This window comes from Erythrolamprus reginae, chromosome 8 (genome assembly GCF_031021105.1).
Source record: "Erythrolamprus reginae isolate rEryReg1 chromosome 8, rEryReg1.hap1, whole genome shotgun sequence".
NCBI classification, from domain to species: Eukaryota; Metazoa; Chordata; class Lepidosauria; order Squamata; family Dipsadidae; genus Erythrolamprus; species Erythrolamprus reginae.
Window position 1 is genome coordinate 31,739,087 of NC_091957.1, and position 27,713 is coordinate 31,766,799.

Below are 27,713 nucleotides of genomic sequence, written 5' to 3' on the forward strand. Positions count from 1 at the left end.
CCAGGCGGGCTGGCAGGGGGATGGGGAGCGCGCACGCCCGACATTGAATATCACCTTCGCCTGCCTCCGCTGTGAGAAGAACGGAGAGAGAACGAGAGACAGTGAGAGCAACAGACAGAGCAAGATAGAGAGAAAGTGAGAAAAAGAGAGGGAGAGAAAGAGGGGCAAGAGAAAGGGTGATAGCAAGAGAGAGAGAACAAGAGAGAGAAAGAGTGAGAGAGAGAAAGAAAGAAAGAAAGAAAGAGAGAGAGATGAGAGGAAGGAAGAGAGTGAGAGAGAGAGAGGAAGAAAGCAAGAGAGAGAGAAAGCAAGAGAGAGAGAGAGAGAAGAGTGGAAGGAAGAGAGAGAGAGAGAGAGAAATGATAGAAAAAAGGGGAGGAAAAAGAGAAATGAGAAAATGATTGAGGCAGAGAATGACAGGAAAGAGAGAGAAACAGAAGTGACTCTTGATTTAAAGCATATGGTAAAAGCACTTAAATAATAACAAAGAAAAAAAAACCCAGCCCTCACCTGTTTTTATTAATAGTTATGTTTTTGGTTTTGCTGGTTGTTTTAGTTTTAATAGTAATGGATTTTGTTTTTTTTTAATTATTAATTGCTTTTAATAAAAAAGGGATTATTTATTTATTCATACATACATACATACATACATACATACATACATACATACATACATACTTCTGTGCCGCCCAGTCCCAAGGGGACTGCTGCGCAGACACTATACTTTTCCGCCCACACCAGAAAAAAATTAGAGGGAACATTGCTACCCAGCATTTTTACCTGCCTTTGGCTCCCTCCCTCTCCGGCCTTTGGCGGTAGACCCAAGCGCTCATGGCAGTTGCTGCCTTGAGCCACATGCGGGGCGCAATGGGCAGGCAGCAGCTCTGAAGGCACAGCCGCCTAAGGACTCCATGGGCACTGCCCTCTTTTGGCCGCTGCAGCAGAAATGACCGTGGGGGTGGGTGCCAGGTGAATCACCCGCTCTCTCCCTGAAGGGAAACTACTGGCAGCTGCGCGAGTGGGCAGCCCGGTATCCAGGCCCATTCTGGGGGGGCTCTGACACGGGAGACACTGCAATGGGACACTCCGCACCACACCGACTGCGAGGGACTCCCATCCCCCCCCAAGGCTTTCTCCTGTGATTGACCTGGGGGAACTTTCAGCCACTATTGGTTTTGGGTTTTTTTGACAGTGGCTGGGTATTTGAGGAGGGGGCTCAGGATGCTAACCGGGAAGGCAGACCCTCATTCATTCTGTCTCCTCCTTCTCCCTGCCTGCTCATGTGCGCCCTCATCCCCGGCTGCTGCGTTCCTCGATCAAGAAGCCTTTTCACTTTTTTTGGCCTCTAGTTTGTTCAGTGTGGAGCGGGATCAGTAGGAGATGGAGGAGGAGGGCACGCATCTCTCCTCCTCGCTTCCGCTTCTTCTTCCACCGCTCCTTCCAACTAAGACAGTTTTCGAGCCCATGGGGGGAGTGGGGAGTTAAAGCCCGCTGCTTTGGGTGCCTTGAAGGGACTCCCCCAGAGGAAGCGGGTGCCAGGCACAGAGTGTGAGCCAGGGAGCCTTTTCTGAGACCGAAGCTCCAGTCCTTGCCATAGCCGGGATTCCCTGCCTCCAGACTGCCTCCGCAAGCTAAGGGAAAATCCCAGGCGCTTCGGCCGGCAACAGTCAGCGTTGGCAGTCTGGAGGCAGGGAATCCCGGCGGGGGCGGCAAGCAAATGGGAAATCCCAGCGGTGGCAGTCACAAGACAGGGAAATCCCTGCGGCATTAAGAGAGCGCATGCGCAGTTAGAGAGCACACACATCTGGGCTTGGGTTCGTAAGGTGAAAATGGTTCTTAAGAAGAGGCAAACAAATCTTAAACTCCGGGTTCGTATCTCAAAAAAATTTCATATGAAGAGGCATTTATAAGAAGAGGTACCACCATACATACATACATACATACATACATACATACATAAATATGATGAAGGCACATATTTGCGATCTTCTGGAGAGATGATGGAGATGCCATACAGCAATGATGGTGAAGTATGGCATGTGAGCCATATTTGCTTGCATACGAGTCACTGCCCTAGATCAGCTCCAGCGCACATATGCGCACCAGCCAGCTACTTCCAGTGGGCAGGGGTGGGCTTCTAGCCAGAACACCTAATCAGGCTTGCCTTCGTGGCTCTGGAAGTCCCGTGAATTTGAGCAGAGTTATGCTGCTGCGCCCGTGAAGATAGTGAAATTGTGCATGGAGACGCAGGTCTACCCATGTTCTGGTGAAGATTTTTACTTCTGCGCATGCGTGAAAACAAAAAACCATGCTGGAACACGGGCACATCTGCGTTCTCCGTGCACGATTTCGCTATCTGCATGGACACAACAGCATAACTCTGTTCAAACTTACGGGACTTCCAGAGCTGCGGAGGCAAGCCTGAGTAGGCATTCCAGCTAGTAGCCCACCACTGCCAGTGGGCCTCCGGGTAGGATGGTGGAGGGTGAAAAATGGGCCCACTGGAAGTTGGGAAATGGGCCATTTCCAGCCTCCTGAGGGCCTCAGGGGGGAAGGGCTGTGTTTGCTCTCCTCAGGCATTGAATTATGGGTGTGGCCATTTGTGCATGCACGATAACGCATGTGCACCCATTTTCGGCACCTAAGGAAAAAATGGTTCACCATCACTGGTATAAAATCTCCTGCCTCGAGTTGCATTGGAGCAGAAGTCCTCCACAGTCCCTTTCAACCATATGATTCTAAGTCAAATATTTCAGGATGGAAGCCTTTTAAGGAGCTGGTTATATTTATTTGTTTATTTAATTGGATTTGTATGCCACCCCTCTTGTGTTTTTGACTTTGTTCCATATTTTAGAAGATACTTGGCAGAGACAACAAGATCAGATCTGTTTGGGTTTTCAGTTTGACTTGGATTGTTGACCCGGATTAAATTCATTTTGGGAAGATTGAGTGGGATTTAGATTTGATTTCCCCAATGGATTCATTGCATACATTTTAAGGTCTGTTTTGTGGATTCCACTGCTTTCAAAATTAATTTAACACTTATCTCCCCACTTTTCAAATAGTGGTGTCAGTGTATCAATCACCCCCCATTCTGCCTGTCAATGATGCGGGGGAAAATGGCAATAGTACACCCCCTTATTCTTGTGATCCGAGTGGAAGTGACCTGCCTAGAGGTAATGTATCATTTTCTCTGACGTGTGGGAGTAATTTTAGCTGCATAAAATGAGTCAATTCTAGAGATGCTTATGGAATTACATTTGATTATATGCATTAACTAGTTTGTACTATCCAGATTAAAGTGCAATGTGGGACTTAATTATCTAACCGTTTTTGAATGCCAGAAACTTCTGATTCAGTTATTTTGGCTTGGAGAAATCTTTCAAAATATTTTTAAAAGACATATATTTCTCCTTTTGCTTAACTGCTGTGACAAGGGAAACATAATCATGGATGTCTCCAAGTCAGTAGTGGGTTCTAAAACCCATGTTACCAGTTCATGTGCGCATGCACAGAAATGTCTGGAGCAGGTGGGCGGAGCCTCCCACTGCCACTGCTAACAGTTCACAGAACCGGGCTGAACCAGGAGCAACCCTCTGATCCAAGTATTTGGAATACAGATTGAAATAGACCGACTGGTTGTGTCTTTCTAAGCTTGGCATTGGGGCTATCTGAATTTCCCTGATGTAAAAAGCTATACATCAAACACATTACAAGAGGGAATGGATTAGGAAAGTGAACTCTACTTATATGGTTCTTCCTTTCCAAATCCACTAGAAATAAAATGTTGATACTGTTTTGCAAAGAAAAACAAGGTTTTTAATAGGAACTCCATGACTTGGGAGTTGTCTTTCGGTTGAAGTTTGCAAATAGGGAATCCTCGGTTTATGACCATTTGTTCAGCAACTGTTGAAAGTTACAATAGCACTGAACTACTGGTATTTATGAGCTGTCCCTCGGAGTTTTTACTGTTGTGGCATCCCCACAGTTATGTGATTGCAATTTCTGATGTTCCATGAGAACACCCCATAAGCAAAGTCAATGGGGAAGCTGACTGAAAGTCAAAAGTTGCACTCGCATGAAGTCCTCACTTAAAAATCCACACTGTCCTTGCTTCAAAACAGCCTGCTTATGTGATATCGCATTTTATGACCATGTCTTTTAGGAGTGTCTCTTAACAAAGTACTCTGAGGACTACCTACATAGGATGGGTCAGGAATTGGCTATAATCAAAATAAATTGGGAGCCAGCTACAGGGCTATCTGCTTGCTTCAATTCTATATTTGCAAATATTGTATTAGATTTTTTTAAAGGATATAACAGTATTGACCATGCTTTGAAATGTTGATGTTAATAAATATAAGTAGAATAACAGAGTGGGAAGGGACCTTGGAGGTCTTCAAGTCCAACCCCCTGCTTAGGCAGAAAACCCTATACCATTTCAGACAAATTGTTGTCCAATCTCTTTTAAGTATAATTTGCAAATAGAATGTATGTTGTATTAAAATTTTTTAAAGATATAACAGTATTAACCATGCTTTGAAATGTTGATGTTAATAGGTATAACATTAGTTAGATTTTGCATTTAAAACTTAAGCAGCTGCAAATTACATCAATTATAATTTTGTGCAACAAAGGTTTCTGTTTTTAGCTGAATATTTAATGCTAAAGTTTCCACTAAATTGTACCTTATATTGTGGCTTGTGCATGTTGCAAAAGAAACAGAAAGTACACAAAAAGCAAAAAAGGCAACAACTTAAAAAGGAAAATGGGCTATTCAGTTTCTAGCTTCTCTTTTTGTTGTGCTTCTGCTAATTTGTGGTGTTACATAAACATTTAGGACAGGGAGTTCTACCATTCAGTGGTTTAAAAAGTAAAGTATACAATAGAAAAGGTGAAATAGATTGCAGAAGGCTGACTCAATAATAATTGTATTTTTCCCATGCTGTGATCTGTCCTAACAGTTGCATAGAATAATTTTTGTGAGAAGCCAAGCTGGGGAATTTAGATGTCAGTTTTAGTTGTTTTTCCAGGTGTTATGCACCTTTCTGATAGTTGCAGATTTTGGTTCATCCGATGTCATGGGTACCTCTCCTATTGGTAGTCCTTGGCTTACAACCGTTCTGAAAGAAGTGACTTCTGACACATCCTTGCACTTACAACCATAGCAGCATCCCCATGCCATACGAGCAGAATTTGGTTGCTTGGCAACTGGCATGTATTTACAATGGTTACAGCATCCCAGGATCATGAGGTCTCCATTTGCAACCTTCCCAGCAAACCTCTGTGAAGTCAATGGGGGAAGTTGGTTTGCTTAACTGCAATGAGTCACTTAACAATTGTGACAAAATTGGGTGTGACTTTAACAGCTGCCTTGTTTATCAGCAGAAATTGGTTGCAATTGTTGTTATTTGAGGACCACCTGTATATGAACTTTTTGAAGGGAGATGATGGATTCACTTAACAACTGCAGTGATTCACTTAACAACCATGGCAAAAACAGTTGTAAAATCAGGCACATCATTCTTAATTGGGTTCATAAGTCAAGGACTGCCTGTATTTTCAGGTACAGCTAAAAAAACACAGTGTTTTTTCTCCCAGTGCAGAATTAATCAAACTAATGAATTTTTCTAAAGTTGACTTTCTTTTCATAACCATAGTTGTTTAATAAACTTAATATTTAAATGCTAACCACGCGGGAGAAAATATCTATAAAGTCATTTTATAGGAATTGGTGGACAAACATGAGAAAAGGGCAAATATGCACACCTTCTAGGGATGCCTGTGAAATGCAGTGACCAAGTTCTTTTCTTTTTCAGATCCAAAGGTTCTGCAGTATTATTTTAATTTGGGCTTGCAGGTAGGTGGTCTATACAAGCCAAGTGGTACAACCACCTTTTATGAGAGTGGGGTGTCAGTCTTTGGGGGGGGGACAGATGCTTTTCAAAATGTTCTGAAGTCTGACAGGGAATCCTTCACTTGAAATCTACACAAGACCTGGAACTTTTCTTAAAATATTGTAAATATACTGCTCAAAAAATAAAGGGAACATTCAAATAACACATCCTGGATCTGAATGAATGAAATATTCTAATTGAATACTTTGTTCTGTACAAAGTTGAATGTGCACAACAGCATGTGAAATTGACTGTCAATCAGTGTTGCTTCCTAAGTGGACAGTTTGATTTCACAGACGCTGGATTTACTTGGAGTTATATTGTGTAGTTTAAATGTTCCCTTTATTTTTTTGAGCAGTGTATATTGCTTTTATCCATGCTGACTTCCTAAGCTGATGTTCTCTAGCTAAGTAAATATTTGCCAGTGCTGACAAGCAGATTGCAAGAGAAGCAGCATTGATGAATATAACAAGAATTATATTACTTCTTTAAAGCATACCCAGTTTCCTTTTTTGTTAATGTTTACAAAAGAAATAGATTCCCATTCTTATTCTATATTATTTGTCTCCTGCATAAAGCATAGAAAAATAATTTCTGCTCCTTTGTAAAGATTGTTGTTGTTTTAACCATTTAATTGTGTCCAACTCTTGCTGACTTTATAGGCTCTTCATTCTACTCTATCAAGCACAGCTTCTTTCAGTTGTTGGATGGCATTTTTGTATCAGATTTGCAATAGTACTTAGCATTTAGACTTCTGAATCACTCCACATTTCTTTACAGCCCTCTCTAAACAGTTTACAGAGTCCGCACATTGTCCCTCAACAATCCGGGTCCTCTATTTACTGACCTTTGAGGGATGGAAGACTGACAGTCTTGAGTCGGTCAGGATTGAACTCCTGATAGAGTTAACCTGCAATACTGCATTCTAACCACAGTGCCACCCTGGTGATTATTATAAGTAATACTGTAAATAAACAGTTTCTAAACAGGAAATATCTCAGTTGCTGGAATTCCTGTAACCTTACCTTTTCCATCTCAAATCTTGCTAAAGAGGAAAAAAAATCAGCTTGGAAAGAATTAGGCTTCAGGTAGCCCCTAATCAGCCACTAAATACACTGCTCAAAAAAAATAAACAAGAGAATATAACTCCAAGTAAATCAAACTTCTGTGAAATCAAACTGTCCACTTAGAACACTGATTGACGATCAATTTCATTTTGTTGTCACCACATTCAACTTTGTACAGAACAAAGTATTCAATGAGAATATTTCATTCATTCAGATGTAGAATGTGTTATCTGAGTGTTCCCTTTATTTTATTTTATTTTGAGCAGTGTAATTGACCACACTCCAGAACAAAGATTCCTGTTAATGGTCTGCTGACTAGGATTAAGGTGTGTTTTGCCCTGGGTCCAGTGTCTTGTGTAAAATAGTTGAATTCTGCAGGCCACTTCCTAAGTAGTCCTAAATGGACAGATTTCAACAGCTGCTTTGTTGGTCTGGGGAGCAGTAACTCACCTTCTTAAAATTTGTGTGTCTTGAATTGTGCTAGTATTACCACCAGACCTGCTGGAACCCTATGATGTATGTACAGCAACCGGTGTCACCGCCACCTCGCGTGGAAACCTATCAGACCTATTCAGAGCAAGTCTCTGTGGTTGATTCATCAACACCTCTGCCTTACAACGATGGAGGGAGGAACGATGCGCACCAGATGCCTGCAGATTCCTCATCCACAGGTTGGTCTCTATTTTAAAGTTTAAGAATGTTGAGTTGAGTGTCACCAACTTAAATTTGGCATGGGAAATTCAATACAGGTAGCCTTTGACTTACTGCTATGATTGAGCCCAACATTGACTTACTACTATGATTGAGCCCAGCAGTCTTCGGAGAGGGGTGACATACAAATCTAATAAATAAAATAATAATAATTTCTGTTGTTGAGACATTTTTAAGTGAGTTTTGCCCCATTTTAATAATAATAATAATAATTTATTAGATTTGTATGCCGCCCCTCTCCGAAGACTCGGGGCGTCTCACACCTTTCTTGCCATAGTTGTTAAATGAATCACAGCAATTGATAAATTAATAACCTGGTTGTTAAGTGAATCTGCCTTCCCTCTTGACATTTTATTTATTTTTTATTTATTTATTTTGTCCAATACACAATGAGGGTTTTAGTGGGTATATATATATATATACATAGTAAAATCAGAAGGTTTCAAAGGGGGATTACATTGATCCCAAAACATTGCAACATGACCCCATCATAAATATGAGCCAATTGCCTAGGACAGTGATGGTGAACCTATGGTACGGGTGCCACAGGGGGCACGTGGAGCCATATCTGGTGGTATGCGAGCTGTTAACCTAGCTCAGCCCCAAAGTGCATGATTAATTGCCCAGAGGCTCTGGGAGGGCATTTTTGACTTCTGGAGAGTCTCCAAGGGGATGGGGAGAGCATTTTTGCTCTCCTCAGGCACCAGAGAAGCCACTGGAGCCTGCGGAGGATGAAAAACGGGCCTACCAGGCCCACCAGAGGTTAGCAAATGGCTGTTTCAGGCCTCCAGAGGGCCTTCGGGGGGGACGGGGGAGGCCATTTTCGCCATCCTCAGCCATTGAATTATGGGTGTGGGCACTCACACATATGCGATAGCACATGCACACGGGCTTTTGGCACCCGAGGAAAAAAGGTTCGTCATCACTGGCCTAGGATCTGAATTTTGATTATGCAGTGATGGGGATGCTGCAATGGTGATTGTGTGGAAAATGGTCCCTAATTCACTTTTTTCAATGTCTTTGTAGGTTTTAATGATAACTAAATGAACTGTTGTAAGTTGAGGACTACCTATACTTTCAAAATATTTTCTAGGATTCCCCCCCTCCCCCCCCATACAGGTAGTCTTCAACTTGCAACTATTTGTTTAAGCTACTGTTCAAACCAGTGGTAAAATCCAATATTCTTTTTACTATCAGTACTGTGGACATGACATAGTGGGTGTGGCAGGAGAAGGGTACTCCAAAATCTCCATACTCTCCCCCCCCCCTTCCTGGGACCAGCCAGTGGTGGTATTTGCCGGTCCTCCAAACTACTGGCAGAACCTGCTGGATTGTACCCCTGGTTCAAAATTACAGCAGTGTGAAGAAAAGTAACTTTGAGCTGGTCCTCACACTTACAACCACTGAAGTATTCCCAGTCACATATTCCAAATTTGAGCATGTGGCAATTGGCATTCATTTATACCCATTAAACCATCCTGGTGTCAGGTGACACTCACTTGAAACTTGCCCAGCCAACTTCTGACATGCAAAGTGAATGGAGGAAACTGGATTCATTTAATGACCATGTGGTTTGCTAAACAGTTGCAGTGAATTGTTTAATAACCATGGCAAAAAAAAGGTACAACTCACGTAAGTGCCTTGCTTAGCAATGGAAATTCTGGTGGTAATTGTGATCATATGTCAAGGATACATTCATAGTTTCCGCCATGTCTTCAGCCAGAGTGATGGATGGGCTGTTTTTGATGCCAAGACTTCATTATTTATTTGTTAACCTGGTTACCTGCCTGATTTTTTGGTTTTTTAAAAATCTCATTTTTCTCTTTATGGCATAATTCCTTCTAGTAACTTCCTTAATGATATAGTTAGCATTTTATTTCATTTTACACCATTTTGCTAATGTAATAGTGAACAGAAGCATAATTAACTCTTTACCGTTCTAGTGAGACTCTGGTGAGCAAGATCAAAACAAAGGATTTTATAGATCTAACATAACCCTTGAATAATTTTAAAAGGTAAAGGTGAGAGAGTCCCTGTGGATTTTACTCCGCTAATTGTTGACAACTATAGGGGGTGGTGCCCATCTTCATTTCAAAGCCATTGAGCCAGTGGTGTCTCCGAAGACATTTCTATGGCCAGCATGAAGTCATGGAGCACTGTTAGTTTCCCACAGAAGTGCTACCTACTGTATTTTTCGGAGTATAAGACGCACCTTAGTTTTTGGGGAGGAAAATAGGGAAAAGAATCTGCTTACCAGGTATTCATCTGGCTAGCATCCTTAGTCTGGTCACTTTCAGCACATTATTTTATCTCCTGGTTAGCGCTTTAAAAAAACCCTTATTTGGAGAGGGTAACAATAAAAGAGGTTGCAAGCCAGTAAGAGCTGGGAACATTGTTAAAACCTGGTTAGGGCTAGAAAGAAACATTCAGAGCAAGTAGAACAATAAAAATACCCTACAAAGACAAGTTTGAAAAATAATATTCACAGAGAGTAACAGTGAAATAGCTTGCAAGTGCTGTGAGCATTGTTTGCATCTGGTTAGGGCTGGAAAGAAACATTTGGAACAAGTTAGAGCAATAAAAAAACCTGCAAAGACTTAGGGCTTGGAAAACATTCTTAATAGAGAGTAACAATGAGAGCTTGCAAACTGTAAGAGTTGGGAACATCGTTAGCACCAAGTTAGGGTTGGAAAGAAACTTGGAGCAAGTTAAAGTAATGAAAAAAACTCTGCAAAGACTTAGAGACTGGAAAACATTCTTTGCAGACAGTAACAATGAAAGAACCTAATTAGGAAGATTGTTAGAACCTAATTAGGGCTGGGAGGTGGAAAGCTTCGGAAAAAAGCTGCATTCAGAGTATAAAACAAATCCTTTTTTTAGGGCCCCGACCCTCTGGAATCAACTCCCCCTGGATATTAGGACTGCCCTCACCCTCCTTGCCTTTCACAAACTCCTCAAAACCCACCTCTGCCGTTAGGGATGGGGAAATTGATTCCCCTGGGCTGTCTCCACTTTATGTATGGTCTGTATGAGATGGATGATTTTTTTAATGTTAAGGGTTTTAAACTGTTTTTTAAATATTGGATTTGTACTGTTTTCTTGTTGTAAGCCGGTCCGAGACCTCGGAGAGGGGCGGCATACAAATCTAAATAATAATAATAATAATAATAATAATAATAATAATAATAATAACAACAACAACAACAACAACAACAACAATAATAATAATATTTATGAAAAAGGTGCATCTTATACTCCAAAAAATATGGCATGTATCTACTTGCATTTGCGTGCTTTTAAACTGCTAGTTTGGCAGGAGCTGGGGGAGAATGGGAACTCACTGCCATTGCATGGCACCTGGGTTTCGAACCTGGGTTGCCGGCTTTCCAGCCAACAAGCTCAGCCTCTTAGCCACTGAGTCACCACCCTGAAAAAGTGATTAACCATATTTTGCTCAATTTCTGATGATTTGACAGGACATAGTTATGTAACAAGATGGAAGTAATTTGCTGTTTCCTTTTTTTCTGCGTAGTCTCTAATTGCGCGATTCCTCTGTTGTAAATATGGGTGGTCCTTGACTTAACAACCATTCAAGGATACAACAGCACTGGAAAAAAAGTGATTTGTGAGTTTTTCACCCATAAAAATGTGGACACTTGGCAACTAGTTCATATTTATGATGGGTTGTTTGATCACCTTTTATGACGTTTTGACAAGCAAAGTCAGTGGGGAAACCAGTAATGCAGTAGTACATTTAATAACGGTGGCAAGAAAGGCATGGCAGAATAAATAGGGCAAAATTCACTTGGTAACTGTCTCCTTTAGCAACAGAAATTTGGGAGTCATAAGTCAAGGACTATCTGTACTTCTTGGTATAGCTTTTGAATATCGGTCAGGTCTTCAAAAGAAGATTGAGCTTCTACCTTCTAGGCTAGGCAAAACTGCTCAGTAATCCTGAGCTTTGGATTATGGATTCCTTCAATAATCCAGTTATAAGTCTGCCACTTTCCAATTTTAATAATGCTGCTTTCCAGACTTTGCAGTAATACTAATATATTTTCTCCCTGAGGAGCATAGAGGGGGAAAAAAGACAGCTGCGGTTGAAAAAAAAATAGCATTTTTCTTTTCGATAAGAAAAATGAACCATTTCCTTTACTGCCAGGAGATATTCCTTGAAGCTGCTCTGATATATATACAGTGTTCCCTCGATTTTCGCGGGTTCAAACTTCGCGAAATGGCTATACCACGTTTTTTCAAAAAATATTAATTAAAAAATACTCCGCGGTTTTTTTTCTATACCACGGTTTTTCCCACCTGATGACGTCATACGTCATCACCAAGAGTCACTTCTCTCTCTCTTTCTCTTTCTTTCCTGTCATTCTCTGCTTCAATCATTTTCTCATTTCTCTTTTATTCTACCTTTTTCTATCATTTTTTCTCTCTCTACCTTCCACTCTCCCCCCTCTTGCTCTCTCTCTCTTTCTCCCTCTCTCTCTCCCTCTCTGTGAGAACGCCTGCCCCGCCTATCCGGCAGCCCCCTCGCTGATAGCTGGGACGAAAGCGCTCTCAGCTAAGGGACTGTGAGAGGGGCGAGGCAGGCATTCTCAAAGCGCTCAGAGCGGCTACCGGCCGAATGAGGAGGATGAGAAGCCGTAGCCGCCAGCGCTGCTGCAGGAGGACCTGTGTCCCAAGAAAGCCGGTGAGAGGGGTGGATCGGGCGGGCGGGCGGTAGCAGCGAGGGGGCCGGAGGTGCTGGGGGGGCGGGGGCAGCCGACATTCAAAACAATCTTTGCCGGCCTCCGCACTTTCGTCGCTCCCCGCCCCCAACTTCAAGCCCTTGCGCGGCCTTGGAAAAAGGGTGCGCATGCGCAGATGGTGTTTTTACTTCCGCACCACTACTTCGCGGAAAATCGACTTTCGCGGGAGGTCTTGGAACGTAACCCCCGCAAAAATCGAGGGAACACTGTGTATATATATATATATTGCTTTTTTAATTAAAAAAAAACCTCAGGAAAAGCAATTCTGTAATACAACATGTGACACACAGTTCATTATAGAAAGGTTTCTCTAGCACAGTGGTTCTCAACCTGGGGGTTGGGACCCCTTTGGGGGGTCGAACAACTGTTTAACAGGGGTCGGCTAAGCCTTTGGAAAAGACAAATTTCCCATGGTGTTAGGAACTAAAGCTTCTATTCTAGTGCTTTGGAACATATCTTTACAATCCGACCAATCAGGCGTTTACAGTGGGGGTGTCCCTCTCACATTCCTGCCAATCAGCTTAAAGCTCTGTTGGGAGAATTGGTGCTAGACTTAAGGTTGGGGGTCACCACAACATGAGGAACTGTATTAAGGGGTCGTGGCATTAGAAAGGTTGAGGACCACTGTGTCTAGCACCTATTCAGTTCATACTAAACACCATTGGAACATACATTTATTCAGTCAGTGGGATCTCTAACTTTGCAATTGTGGTATTCCAGGAATGGAAACTCATGCTTTTCAACATGAGTAACAGCGGCAATCATTGGCTCTCTGTTTTTGTTATGTGTGCTCCCATACAACGTGTGCTGTGGAAGAGAGGAGGATTTTATAGTAATTAGCTAAAATTGGCATTCTTGCAAATTGGCAATATGTATGTGTAATCCTTGACTTGGTCCACAACGGAGCACAAAACTTCCATGGCCGAGTAAGATTTGCACCATTTTACAACCTGTCTTAATAATAATAATAATAATAATAATAATAATAATAATAATAATAATAATAATAATAATAATAATATTTATTATTATTATTATTATTATTATTATTATTATTATTATTATTATTATTATTTATTAGACTTGTATGCCGCCCCTCTCTGAGGACTCGTCTTGCCTCAGTTGTTAAGTGAATCATTGCAGTTGTTAAATAACTAACATGGTTATTAAGGGGATCTGGCTTCCCCCTTGATTTTGCTTGTTCAGAAGGTTGCAAGAGGGGACCACATCATCCTGGGACATTGCAATCATCATGAATAAATGCCATTTGCCAAGTGTCTGAATTTTGATCCCAAAAATGTGAAAGTTGATAAATTGGGAGGGACTGCTTGGGTTTAAATGACAGACAAATCCATCTGATATAGTTAATTGACCAGGGCAAAATATAAATCAAATCACTTGGTAAGTCTGAAAAACCAAGCTGGTGATAGATTTTGGAAAAAGGGTTCCATGATTGAGAAGACTTGGTGGCGGAACAAAGCAATTAAAAAGAATGAATTTGTTGCGACCTTAGCAACAGCCGGGGTTACTCCTGATTGGCCAGTTCTGGGAGCGGGAATTTCTGGAGCCCATATTGGCTGCCGCACCTGACAGCTATTTGTAAGAGCTGTCGGGCACGGCTGAGGCGTTTTTATTCCAGTGTCTGCTTTGCTGTTCAGTTTTAGTTTGTGCCTGTTCTCTAGTTCCTTGTTAAGTCAATGAAGAGTTATTTCAGTGTTCCAGTTGTGATACATAACAGAATTCATCATTGGGGATGAAGATGGAGGTCTTGACACATCTGTACATGAGATTTAATTCAGGGGTTCCCAAACTGTGGCCTGTAGAGCCCTGAGGGCCCAGGGTGTCACCACAGGGGTCCATGAATGCTCGAACGAATGCTATGATTCAGGCATTCATGGCCATGGTCCGTGGCCACAAGAGGGTCAGAACCAGGTGGGGGTTCCTACTCACTGCCGCTACCAGTGCAATGCGCGCACAGCTCGAGGTGCCCAGGAGGCGTGCGCACATCCCGCGAGATTTTGCTTCTGCACATGCGGAAGCAAAATTTTGCGAGAGGATGCGCACGTGCAATTTCCACACATGTGCAGAAGCAAAAAATCGCCAAAACTTCACACGCATATCCTCTCATGAGATTTTGCTTCCTGTGCATGTGCAGAACCAAAATCTCGCCAGGACACCCACGCCACCCACTGGTTACCTGGAGCTGTGCGCACATCACAGTTTTTGCTACCAGTGCGCAGAGAGGCCGATACCGGTAAGGAACCCAATGCTGGTCAGAACCACTGATTTAGTTGATTCTGTCCTGTAAGACAGCAATGCAAGGCATGGTTTAATTCAGTGGCCTAAGATTTAAAATGATACCTTTATTGAAGTCAATAAAGGATATAGAATTAGGTTCAATGAGATCAATTAAGCAACTCCAAACATTGTTTTGCAATCAATTACCAGTCAAATAATTAAGACCTTAACCTGTCCAGGACCTTCACATCTAATTATTTAAATGTCCAAGAAACGCACCCTCTCCTGATCTTTTATGTGCAATGTTTCCCCCTTTTTCAGATGCCTTAGCCATCCCAGAATCATCCTCTTCACCACCTTCTGGAACCGTCTATTACCCTGTGCCAGGATATGAATCTTGCGTCTCATTTGTGCCTGCATACCACTGTGTCAGTTCTTGGTATCCAGTCAGTGCATCCTACGGGAACTCAGCCCGAAATCAGAACAGTGCCAAACCCAGCCAATTCCATCAGGTTAACTACATCGCCTCAACCAATCCGCAACCACATTTTGTAGCTCAAAGCATGTAGATTCAGAAGGATTAAGTCCAGGAGCCTTCCCCTACTGGGAACTATAATTCCCCGAATGCTGTGGCACACCCACAGAAGGTAAACCCAAACCAGCAGTCTCCAACCTGGGCAACTTTTAAGACTTGTGGACTTCAAGTCCAGAATTTCCCAACCAGCACGATTCTGGAAATTGAAATCCACAAGTCTTAAAGTGGCCAAGGTTGGAGACGCCTGATCTAAAGGTTACCCGCAACTCTTCCTGATTTGACGTTGGTTGGTTCAATTCTTGTCCTTCTACCATACTGTTCCCCTTGCTAACTATGTTGCGGTTTGTTTTTTTTTATGTTTTGTTTCAATGTTGATTTATATTTGTGGTGGGGGAAGGGTGCAGTCTTTATCACTTTAGTATCATGGACAATGATGTGAAGTTAAATTTCCGTTGGATATTGCTAATGCGTTCAGAGGATTTTCGTTTAAATTATTGGCATTTCTGCATCACAATAATAATGTTCATTAAGTCATTAGCTTAATGGCTTAACTCTGTAATGCTATTCTTTATCAGTTTTCATAATTATTGACTCTAGGGCATTATTGCCTCTTTAATACAAAGGAAACAACAGTGGAAAAGAACGTTTGACAGTAGAAATTTGGCCACTCTTCCTTAATCGTAACACCTTTCCAAAGTATGTTTAGTTTGAAAGACAGTCTTATTAACTGTTCTCTTTCTTTACTCTGGGCTTCTGAAAATGAAGACTTAGGCCTACTCAGGCTGACTACTATTCTTATCTGACTTTTGTCTGTAAAAACAATTTGCACAAATGGTGGTAAAATTGTGGGGGAGGTTTAGAAATTTGGCACCAAGAGCACTAAATAAATTTTAAAAGCACAAAAGCTTGTCTAGTCTTTCTTTGTTTGAGTGACTGAAATGGGATCAAGTATATTAAAACTACAAGGCTGGATGTCGACACTTCAAGTTACACCAAGTCAGAATAGAGACATCATCAGAAATAATGTGGAACTGTTTCAAATTGCTTTGATAAGACCACACTTGGAATACTACATCCAGTTTTGGTTACAACAAAGGTGTTGAGACTTTAGAACAGTGTTTCCCAACCTTGGCAACTTGAAGATATCTGGACTTCAACTCCAGGGAATTCTTGGAGTTAAAGTCCAGATATCTTCAAGTTGCCAAGGTTGGGAAACACTGCTTTAGAAAGAGCGCAGAAAAGAGCAATCAAGATGGCTAAAGGACTAGAACGGATGAACAGTTGCAGGAACTGGGTACATCTAGTTTAACGAAGAGAACTAGGGGTGGTACGATAAGTGTTCCAATAGTTGAGGGGTTGTCACAGAAAACACAGTGGTCAACCTATTCTCCAAAGCAACTTAAGGCAAGACAATAACAGGTGAAAGATCATTCAAGAGAGATCCAACCTAGAACTCTGAAAGTTCCTGTCAGAACAGTCAGTGGAATGGCTTGTCACCAGAAGTTATAGGTGTTCCATCACTGAAAGTTTTTAAGACATTGTGGAAAGCCATTTATGCAGAATGATATAAGGGTCACCTGCTTGAGCAGGGATTGGGACTAGAAGACCTCCAAGGTCCCTTTCAACTGTTGCGCTGTTAAATAGGTTCAAGTAACAGAATCTTGAAAGTCTGTGTTTCCTTTTCTCTCCCTTACTTCAAGAATGTCAAAATAGAGTCGCTAAGTTTCTATCACCCTCTTCCCTCCTTGGCCTTAACTCATATTTTACTAATAGTCTCTGCTGTCTTTTCCAAAGTCATCTGTGTGATTCTCTACACAAGGAAAAGACAAAAGGTAGGCTGAAGACTCTGAATTCTGTTTTTGCAAAATTTAAAATTCCGCATCAGAAGATTCCCTTGGCATTTGTTTGGCTATGAAGTTGCTTCAAGTCAGTGTGGTTGGTTTGCAGCATTTAATCTTTTTATCTTTGTGCCCTGGGGTGTGTGTACTTCTGTTTTTCAACCTTCTGACAAGCAATGTCAATGCAGCAGGACCGAAGTCTGTCTGTCTGTCTCTCTATATCTATCATCTATCTAACTACAGTATCTATCTATCTATCTATCCATCCATCCATCCATCCATCCATCCATCCATCCATCTATCTGTTAGAATTTGAAAAAAACTATTCTCAAAAGACAGGTATTCCAAGTTCTAACAGTTGTACAGGGATGAATGGATGGATGATAGGATAGATTAATTGGATTGATAGATAATCAATGGTTGATAGATGGTGGAAAGGATGATGGGTGATGATTGATGGATGATTGATAGATGATGATTATTAGATGATTAATAGATGATATAGATAGATTAATAGATAGATTAGATAGATAGTGCTCTCAGAATCTTGCCTTTAACAATCTGGGTCTTCATTTTACTGACCTTGGAAAGATAGAAGGCTGAGTCAAAGCTGGTCAGGAGCAAACTGCTGGCAGTGAGCAGTGAGTTAGCCTGCAATACTACATTCTAAACACTGTGCCACCCTGGCTCTTTACATTTCACTTTTGTGCAATGCTGACCTAGCTCTATGTGCACATCTGTGGTGTGTACAACCCTCCTTTAATGTCAGAAGCAACAATCAAAGTTCTGAACCCTTCAGATTTTCATTCATTCTAAGTTCCTCATGAGAAGATGAGAATACATTGGTGGGTAGTTAAAATGTAAAAATTGACATGCAATGAATTCTAGCTTCAGGATTCAGCATCTAAACCAGTGATGGCGAAACTATAGCACGGGTGCCACAGGTGGCATGCAGAGACATATCCGCTGGCACCCGACCTCTTGCCCTTCAACATGCATGTGTGTGCCAGCTAGCTGATTTTTGGCTCACACAGAGGCTCTGGGAGGATGTTTTTGGCTTCCACAGTCTCCGGGGCAATGGTGGAGGGCATTTTTACCCTCCCCCGGCTCCAGGGAAGCCTTTGGAGCCTAGGGAAGGCGAAACACGAGCCTACTGGGCCCAACAGAAACTGGGAAACAGGCTATTTCCATCCTCCAGAAGGCCTCCAGGGTTGGGGGGAGGTCTTTTCACCCTCCCCAGGCATTGAATTATGGATGTGGGCACTCATGGATGCTAGATAGCATGTGCACATATGCTTTTGGCACCCGAGGAAAAAAAGGTTCGCCATCACTGTCTAAACCAAACATGCAGAGGTAATGTTTTTTCATCAGATGGAGCCTCTAGCCAGGGTGACCTCCTCCTCTTATCACCCCAAATGCTCACACAGTACAGCATTTATCTAAATACTGATGGCTAAATGTTATTTTACAGCAGCTGGACTCAATTTGAAAGGTTTTGATTAAGACTAAGTTACTTTTTTTTAATTTGTCAAAGCTGGTTGGGGAATTCTGGGAGTTGAAGTCCACACCGTTTAAAGGGGCTGAGGTTGAGAAACACTGCTGCATAGCTTTGTCTAATAAGACTACCGTAGTTCTGTATTTCCTGAATTTAGAACAGTGAATCAGTGGAGCGACTTGCTTCCAGAAGTTGCTCCATCACTGGAAGTTTTAAAGAGATGTGTCTGAAATTGTATAAAGTTTCTTGCTTGAGTGTGTGTGTGGAGGCACTAGACCACCACCAAGGTTCCTTTCAACTCTGTTATTCTGTTAGATGTTCAGCTGCAATTTACTGCTTTATAAATTGGGTTTATTCCAGAAAATATTTAATTTCTGAAAAAGAGCCCTTCTGTTAGGCAAGGGTGATGACTCATAAATCTGGATGAAAAATCTTGGGGTTTTAGACAGACGGTGCATTAGCGTATTTTGATAAGTGAATTCCCAGCTGTGCCGACTTATGCAAGCTTATATTTATTGCACATTGCATGAGGTGTGCAGTTGTTGTTAAAAATGCATTGCTCTGGATACGGAATCTAGGGGCTAAAATTAATTAAATCAGTTTGTGATGATTGGATTGTCCTTTCCCACAGTCCTCGGAGATGGGACAATAGAGACCAAAACTGAAGTCAAGTATGGAAGCCTTCCAAATGGGAAAGATGAGAGTTTTTGCACCAGCAGTTTGCTTGGGGAAGCGCCCATTTGCTTAATAGGAGCTTTTAATGTCAAAGAATTTGGAGGAAGAAGCAGCTGGATTTAAAGTGGAATGGAAAGTTATGGCATTCCTCTCACAGCTATTCCTGCTCAAAGTCCTTTCCTTGTAAGCTGTTTCTCAAGTGAAGAATCTCCTCTGCTCACCCACAAGATTGTCCCTAAAAATAACACATCCATGTCCTGTTATAGAAGGCAGAAAGCAAATACAGCAAATTTCCTTGATTTACAACAGGTCATTCGTAGTCACCATTCATTGTTACTACGGCACTAAAAAAATGATGTAGGGCCGTTTTTCACACACATGACCCAGAGGTGGGCTGCTAAGGTAGAACAGTGACCTGTGCTCACCCTCCCCCTGCGTGTGATTTTGCTATCTGCCCAGGTGAAGTAAGATAATTGCGCTGGACTACGCTAGCACTAGAGCCACGGGTGCAAGAATATGTCACCATTCCACCTTAGCAGCCCACCTCTGATATGACTGTTGCGGAATCTCTGTGACCACATGATCACAATTCAAATGCTTGTAGCATCCCAAGGTCATGTGACCTGACAAGGTCAATAAGGAAACTAGATTCATTTAACAACCATGCTACTAAATTATCAACTGTAATGAATCACTTAACAACTGTGACAAGACAGGTGGTAAAATGGGGCAAAACTCATTAAAAAATGCCTTGCTTAACAACAGAAATTTTGGGCTCAATTGGCTCATAAATCGAGGAAAAACTGTAGTAAGATGTAGAATCATATTTTTGTAAAGGTAGATGCAAGATCAGCAGAAAGATGATCTGAATGAAAAAGGGCTGCACAGAAACATTCTAGCTGTAGTAGCAACAAGTGGGATAAATTTGACAGAATTTGACAATTTCCTCTATGGGATTCTGGCTCAGCTGGCTTAGCTGTTGGCTTAAAAGAGGACTATTTTCAGCTGCTTGTACTGCAGAGTCCCTGGGTTTGACCACATGCCAAAATAAACTCATCTCCAGAATGTCTCCCTTCTCAGAAGTTAAATGCCACACAGCATCCCTTCGACCCACCTTCGTAGATACGTTAGCTAGAGTATGATTTAAAGAAAGTTGGAAGGGACTTTGGAAGTCTTCTAGTCCAACCACTTGCGCAAAGCAGATGACCCTACAACATTTGGATGATTCTAATTAAGAAACCAAAAAAGAGACTTTCACATTTTTGGACAAGTTGCTACAAAAGTCCAGGACATGAGAATTTCAGGAGTGTCCATCTCTGCAAAGATTCAACCCATCCCCAAAATGTATATACTGAAACACTGAATGCACCAGGAGGTCTCTGGATTGGCACCATTGCTGCTGAGCATTTAATTTTCCTAAGTCCTGGAAAATACATTATCTCTGAAACTGCTAAGTTGCTACTTTTGCTGAGGTTGTTTCCAAATAAAGCCAGTTAATGCTGCAGAGATATTGGGTGTTAATATTACAATTACCAGGCTTGTCTTATAGCATCCAGGATGCTGAAATGATTATCAAAGGATATGAATATTAATAAAAAGGATATGAATTTTGAAACTCTATTGCCAATAATCCTAGGAGGAATTTGAGGTGCGGATCCATCAACTATTTTGTGTTGGGAATGCAGGTGTGTAAAATTCAAAGAATACAGCAATAGAAATAGCATACCACTTATATACCACTTCACAGTGCTTTACAGCCACCTCTAAGCAATTGATAGCATTTTGCTCCCAACAATTTGGGTCCTTATTTTACAGACCCTGAAAGGATGGATGGCTGAGTCAACCCTGAGCCAGTCAAGACTGAACTCCAGACAATCAGCAGAATTAGCCTGCAAATATTACATTCTAACCACTGCGTCATCTTGGCTCATGTGATGTGCTTTTATTGCATACTTGCTCAAAACTAGTTTGTAGAAAAATCCCTGGGACAGTTTTATAGGTGAATTGGAGAACATTACTAGTACAGGGTGAAAAGAGGGTGATTTGAACATGGGGGCATGTGTGGTTTGTGTGTGTGTGTGTACACTCATGTGCACCCCACCCTATACATAATCATAGGTGAACCATGTGTGTGCATGCATGCTTTGGATAACTGAACACAGTAAATTCTAGAGCTCCACTTTTAACTCATTATGGTAATCGTTTACATTAAGAAAACAATATGCAACTTTAATAAAGGACATACAATTGAAACCATGGAAATTTGTATTGCTTGAAAGCGAAAAGCCCATTTATATTTGGAACAGTCCCCCTGCAAGTTGGGTCTTGGCCTCCTACATTGCTTCACATCTGTTGGTCCTGGACAGTGATCAATGGCCAAAAGATAAAACGTAAGACATTGGGAAGCAGAGTCGCTAACCAAGTTGAAGGTGAGAGAGATGATGTTGCGGGGAAACCAACGTTGAATTAATAAAAATGCACCGATCCAAAAGTGATGGTGGGAGTAACCAGAACTACCCAGAGGACATCATGAAGCCCAAGGGAATAAATATTCTGTAGATTCTGACCTTTTTCAAAGGCCTGGACCTTTTGAATGAATGGTTTGGCATCGGTAAGTCTGAGAAAGCAAATTAAAGAGGAAAAAAAACCAGTGTGCTGTGGCTATCAAATAAGCTAACAGAATCTGGGGCCTACGTTTGTCAGGGACAACCTGGGAAAGAGGACGTGTCCCTAACTATGAAGAGTCTGTGATAGCAAACAGTTTCCAGGATGCTGATGCTCTATGGCAGTGATGGCGAATCTTTTTTTCCTTGGGTGCCAAAAGAGTGTGGATGTGCACAATCGCACATGCGCGAGTGCCCACACTCATAATTCAATGCCTGGGGAGGGCAAAAACAGCTTCCCCTGCCCCCTGGAGACCCTCTGGGGACTGGAAACATCCTGTTTCCCAACTTCTGGTGGGCCCAGTAGGCTCGTGTTTCACCCTCTCCAGGCTCCGAAGGCTTCCCTGGAGCCTGAGGAAGGTAAAGATGCCCTCCCCCATCCACCCAGAGGCTCTCTGGAAGCCAAAAACGCCCTCCCAGAGCCTCTGTGCAAGCCAAAAATCAGCTGGCCGGCACACACATGCACGTTGGAGCTGAGCTAGGGCAACGGCTCGCGTGCCAGCAGATAAGGATCCGCGTACCACCTGTGGCACCCATGCCATAGGTTCGCCATCACTGCTCTATGGCCAAGTGACTGAATAGCTCTACCTATAGGCGTGTGGTGATCTGCTCCTCCTGCCCATCGTTCCATTGGTTCCTCAACATGTCACAAGCATCTCCCCAGGAGTCAAAAACATCCTCTGAGGAGTCTATGAGTTTGGAATTTGAGGAACAGATGCTGGAAGCACAGTGAAGGGAGCTGGCACAAACCACAGGGCACTGGCTCTGTCCCGTATGCCTGATATTCGAACTGTAGCCCACCTCATTGAGGTTAATTTCGCTTCTGGAGCAGTTCTCTCGCTCTTTTGTCATCTGAGAATACTTAATGTCTTGCCACATGTAATGAGGCTGGATGACCCCATCCGAAATGGTATACATGGGCTCTTGGTTGGGTTCTGCAAGATGTCCGTTCATCTTGGAGAAGAGGAGACCCAGCCTCTTGAAGGACTCCTTTTTGGAGCTGGTAAGCCTTTGGACTCTGTTGCCATTGCGGACGAAAGAGCGCTTGCTAATCCCATTGCTTTTGGGTTTTTCGTTCCCTGACTCAGTGCCAGACATGGTTTTAATCAGAGCTGACACATTGAAGTTTTTCTTTTTGTTGGCCGCCCCAAAGGAGACACCCATGGCCTTGGAGGTTTCTCCCGCGCATTCCTCAGAAGCGTCTTCCTTTTGGGACACCTCCGTGCTACTGGTGGAGTAACTTCTTCTTTGAGGCTTCCGGTTACCCAGCAGGTCAAGGACTTCGTAGCGGAAACTGGAAATGTCTTGTTTTAACTCCTAAGGGGAGAGAAGTGACAAGATGATTGACACGTTAATGCACACCGGCTACATGGCTTTGAACACTTTCCTCGGGAGACAGCTAATGCATTACAAGAATTGCAGATCTTTCATTATTTAGCATGGTGGGATAATTCTATTGAACTGAGCTCAGTGAAATGGCACATAATGATACGGAGCTAAATCTTTCAACTTGACACTAAAAAGTGGAGACTAGGGAACAGAGAGTGCTTTAAACTTTCCCTCTCCGACAAACCAGGCACATAATAGTAACTAAATGTTTGCTCAGAAATAAAAAATAAATATTCCAAAGTTTTCATCCATTCTCATTTCATTGCCTTGGTGTTTAGAAAATCAAAATGGGCATGGGATCATGTTGCACCAATCTTTTTTAAAAAAAGTTTTATTTAAGTTTTCAGATACAATTAAAAAAAAAAAATATCTCGATATTCACATGCAGATCATTTCCCGTTTCTAATTTAATTTACAATAAAATTATATCTGATTAGTTACATTCGTCAGTGAAAGTATAGATATAGAAGTGAAAACGTTATGTCTTATTAAAAGTTATATTTACAGTGGGGGGGGGGGAGTATTTAGTGAGACACCAATTGTGCAAATTCTCCCACTTAAAAAGATGAGAGAGGCCTGTAATTGACACCATAGGTAGACCTCAACCATGAGAGACAACATGAGAAAACACATCCAGAAAATCACATTGTCTGATTTTTAACGAATTTCTTTGCAAATTATGGTAGAAAATAAGTTTTTGGTCACCTGCAAACAAGCAAGATTTCTGGCTCTCACAGACCTGCAACTTCTTCTTTAAAAGGCTCCTCTGTCCTCCACTCATTACCTGTAGTAATGGCACCTGTTTGAATTTGTTATCAGTATAAAAGACCTCAAACCGTCACACTCCAAACTCCACTATGGTGAAGACCAAAGAGCTGTCGAAGGACACCAGAAACAAAATTGTAGCCCTGCACCAGGCTGGGAAGACTGAATCTGCAATAGGCAAGCAGCTTGGTGTGAAGAAATCAACTCTGGGAGCAATAATTAGAAAATGGAAGACATACAAAACCACTGATAATCTCCCTTGATCTGGGACTACACACAAGATCTCATCCCGTGGGGTCAAAATTGTCACAAGAACAGTGAGCAAGAATCCCAGACCCACACGGGGTAACCTAGTGAATGACCTGCAGAGAACTGAGATCAACATAACAAAGGCTGCCATCAGTAACACTACACCGCCAGGGACTCAAGATCCTGCAGTGCCAGATGTGTCCCCCTGCTTAAGGCAGTACATGTCCGGGCCCGTTTGAAGTTTGCTAGAGAGCATTTGGATGATCCAGAAGAGTATTGGGAGAATGTCATATGGTCAGAACTCTTTGGTAGAAACACTACTTGTCGTGTTTGGAGGAGGAAAAATGCTGAGTTGCATCCAAAGAACACCATACCTACTGTGAAGCATGGGGGTGGCAACATCATGTTTTGGGGCAGTTTCTCTGCAAAGGGACCAGGACGACTGATCCGTGTACATGAAAGAATAAATGGGGCCATGTATTGTGAGATTTTGAGTGCAAACCACCTTCCATCAGCAAGGGCACTGAAGATGAAAAGTGGCTGGATCTTTCAGCATGACAATGATACCAAATACACCACCAGGGCAACGAAGAATTGGCTTCGTAAGAAGCATTTTAAGGTCCTGGAGTGGCCTAACGAGTCTCCAGATCTCAACCTTATAAAAAAAATTTGGAGGGTGTTGAAAGTCCGTGTTGCCCAGCAACAGCCCCAAAACATCACTGCTCTTGAGGAGATCTTCATGGAAGAATAGGCCAACATACCAGCAACAGTGTGTGCCAACTTTGTGAGGACTTACAGAAAATGTTTGACCTCTGTCATTGCCAACAAAGGATATATAGGTATTGAGATGAACTTTTGTTATTGACCAAATACTTATTTTCCACCATAATTTGGAAATAAATTCATTAAAAATCAGACAATGATTTTCTGGATGTGTTTTCTCATGTTGTCTCTCATGGTTGAGGTCTACCTATGATATCAATTACATGTCTCTCTCATCTTTTTAAGTGGGAGAACTTGCACAATTGGGGTCTGACTAAATACTTTCCCCCTCCCATTGTATATACTTGGTTATATAAATTATATTATTGGTTATTGTCTAAGTTTGTATGGTTCTCTTATCATATCTTTGCGTTGTTCTGTTCTGAATCCAATTGTACCATTTATCCCATGGTTTGTTTGTTTCATCGACTTTCATGCCGTTAATATCTCTTGTCATTTCATCCATCTCCGCACACCTGTAAATTTTTTCAATTATTTGCCTTTCTGAAGGGGTGTCTTGGTTTTTCCAGTTTTGGGCATGTGTTATTCTCATTGCAGTAATTATATGCGTCATCAGATGAACTATATGTTTAGGATATTTTTTTATCCCATATTCCTAGTAGAAAAGCTTTCATGGAAAATTCTATTTCTATTTGTGTAATTTCTAGCAGCCATTTGTGTAATGTTCTCCATAAAACTTTAACTTTGGGGCAGAAATAGAAAATAAATATTCCAAAGTTTTCATCCATTCTCATTCCATTGCCTTGGCATTTAGAAAATCAAAATGGGAACAGGATCATGTTGCACCAATCTTGATAAATAATATTTAATAGAAAAAGTGAGATGCTTCTTGGATGTAAAATAGGTTCACCATCCCCAGCCAAATTCATGTCCATTATAATTTACCATGATGTATGTAGCCAGCTAAAGGTGATTTATTTAGCAAAAAATATAGTTAAAACAATCCATAATATATTAACTACCCCAATATAATTGATAACCCATGACTTAGTTTAGTTCATTTATGGTTATCAATATGCATGGTTGAACCACGGCATGTTACCTTTATTATAGTCCATTTCTCTCCCACTCCATCCATGCCTCCTTCCCTCCATCTTTCTCTCCATTTCTCTCTCTCTCCCTCCCATCTCTCCCTCCATCTATTTTTCTCTCTCTTTCTGTCATACCAACACTTCATTGAGCTATTACCTTAAAGTTTTCTTCAGTTAAACCTTCATTGGTTTTTGAATTCCTTATCATGGCAGCAACATATCTCTTCACCAGATTCCTGATCACTTCCTGAAATGAAAAGCACCATAATCTTAATTTTCTTCCAAGTCATCACAATATTCAGTAAGGATCACATTCCACACATGGACATCTCCTTCCCCTTTGAAATTATTTTGAAATCAAATTCTGTTTTGTTCAACTAAATGAGGAAGATGGAAATATTTGACAATGAACTAACAAAGATACAAAGAGAATAGCAGAACCGTGCTATTGAGAACACCAAAACCTACAGTACTGTATATAGGCCATTGATTATCCTGTTAACTTGAGATATTAATAAATTAATTGAAAAGCTATTCAAGAGTAAAGAGTTAATTATACTTACATAATTAATAGAATGGCTGCTCATTACAAACCGTGACTGATTTGTAAGCTGCTAAAAACACCCTGGATGCAATGGGGCAAATTAATTCCATAAGCAGAAAACAATTCTGACATTAGAATGAATTAAGTAATTAGTTAATTAGGCATAAATGACAAATGAAATTACTCCAGTTGTATATAAACTGCATCCCTTCCTTGAAACAGGTTTACTTTGTCAAATGAGACTACATCCTGAACTAAATTATGTAATTTACCCAATAACATTATTTACAGTGTATTAAAGCCAGGAGGTTACTAAGCAAATTAAAAACATAGCCCTCCAAAAGTTGGTTTGATGGAATGTGTGCAACAGAATGAAAACACAGAGCATAAGAATGGCATTGCGTGATTAAATTCACGAGCAGATAAAACTCTGCATTAATTGATGTACTATGCTTGCTAATTTGACGAGGACAACTTGCGGATGTTTAGATGTTTATGGATTCTAGTGGGGAACCTGAGATAATGAAGATCATTGGTGGAAACTTGCATGGCTCTTAACCATGAAATAGTGCCACTGAGCTTTCAGCTCTTATGATAGCAAAAAAAGAAGAAGAATACGACACGAATAAAGGAGTCCACCTGGAGCCGCTGGTGAGATTTGAACTGCTGAACTATACCTAGCAGTTAGCTGAAGTAGCCTGCAGTGCTGTATTCTATCCCTTCCACCTCAGCACCCCAGTGAGGGGCACCAAGGGCATAGTTCCCTCTAAGCTGAGCAGTGAGCAATCGCTCACTTAAAAATCATAATCAACTCAGAGTTTTCCAAACCTGCCCAGAAGCCGAGAGGGAAAGAGTGAGAGGGAAGGAGAGAGAGAGGAAGAGAGAGAAACAGATAGAAAAAAGAGAGGAAGGAAAAGAAAAAGAAAAAGAATGGGAGTAAGGAAGAGAGAAAGAAAATCAAAATCTAGTTTGAAACTAGCTCAACTATTTAAGTGGCATTTTGATATTGATAGAGTTGCCCTATTATGAGCTCACTGTTATAGACACACAGTACAGTATTTTATTTCGAAATTCTC

The 27,713-nt window shown here is 41.5% G+C and overlaps 2 protein-coding genes across 2 annotated transcripts in view; one reads left to right on the forward strand and one right to left on the reverse strand.

Moving 5' to 3' along the window:
• Window positions 1-16,109, forward strand: part of ALG13 (ALG13 UDP-N-acetylglucosaminyltransferase subunit) — an 83,762-nt gene extending 67,653 nt beyond the window's left edge. Inside the window, exons 26-29 of the mRNA XM_070760129.1 lie at window positions 3,066-3,176; window positions 5,820-5,860; window positions 7,449-7,635; window positions 14,992-16,109. Coding sequence (XP_070616230.1) covers window positions 3,066-3,176; window positions 5,820-5,860; window positions 7,449-7,635; window positions 14,992-15,239 — 587 coding nt within the window. The 3' untranslated portion in view covers window positions 15,240-16,109. The remainder of the gene's footprint in view (window positions 1-3,065; window positions 3,177-5,819; window positions 5,861-7,448; window positions 7,636-14,991) is intronic.
• A 6,355-nt stretch (window positions 16,110-22,464) lies between these two features.
• TRPC5 (transient receptor potential cation channel subfamily C member 5) overlaps window positions 22,465-27,713 on the reverse strand; it is a 230,193-nt gene continuing 224,944 nt past the window's right edge. The window contains exons 9-10 of the mRNA XM_070759586.1: window positions 26,251-26,340; window positions 22,465-23,193 (exon numbers count right to left, since the gene is read on the reverse strand). Coding sequence (XP_070615687.1) covers window positions 22,465-23,193; window positions 26,251-26,340 — 819 coding nt within the window. The remainder of the gene's footprint in view (window positions 23,194-26,250; window positions 26,341-27,713) is intronic.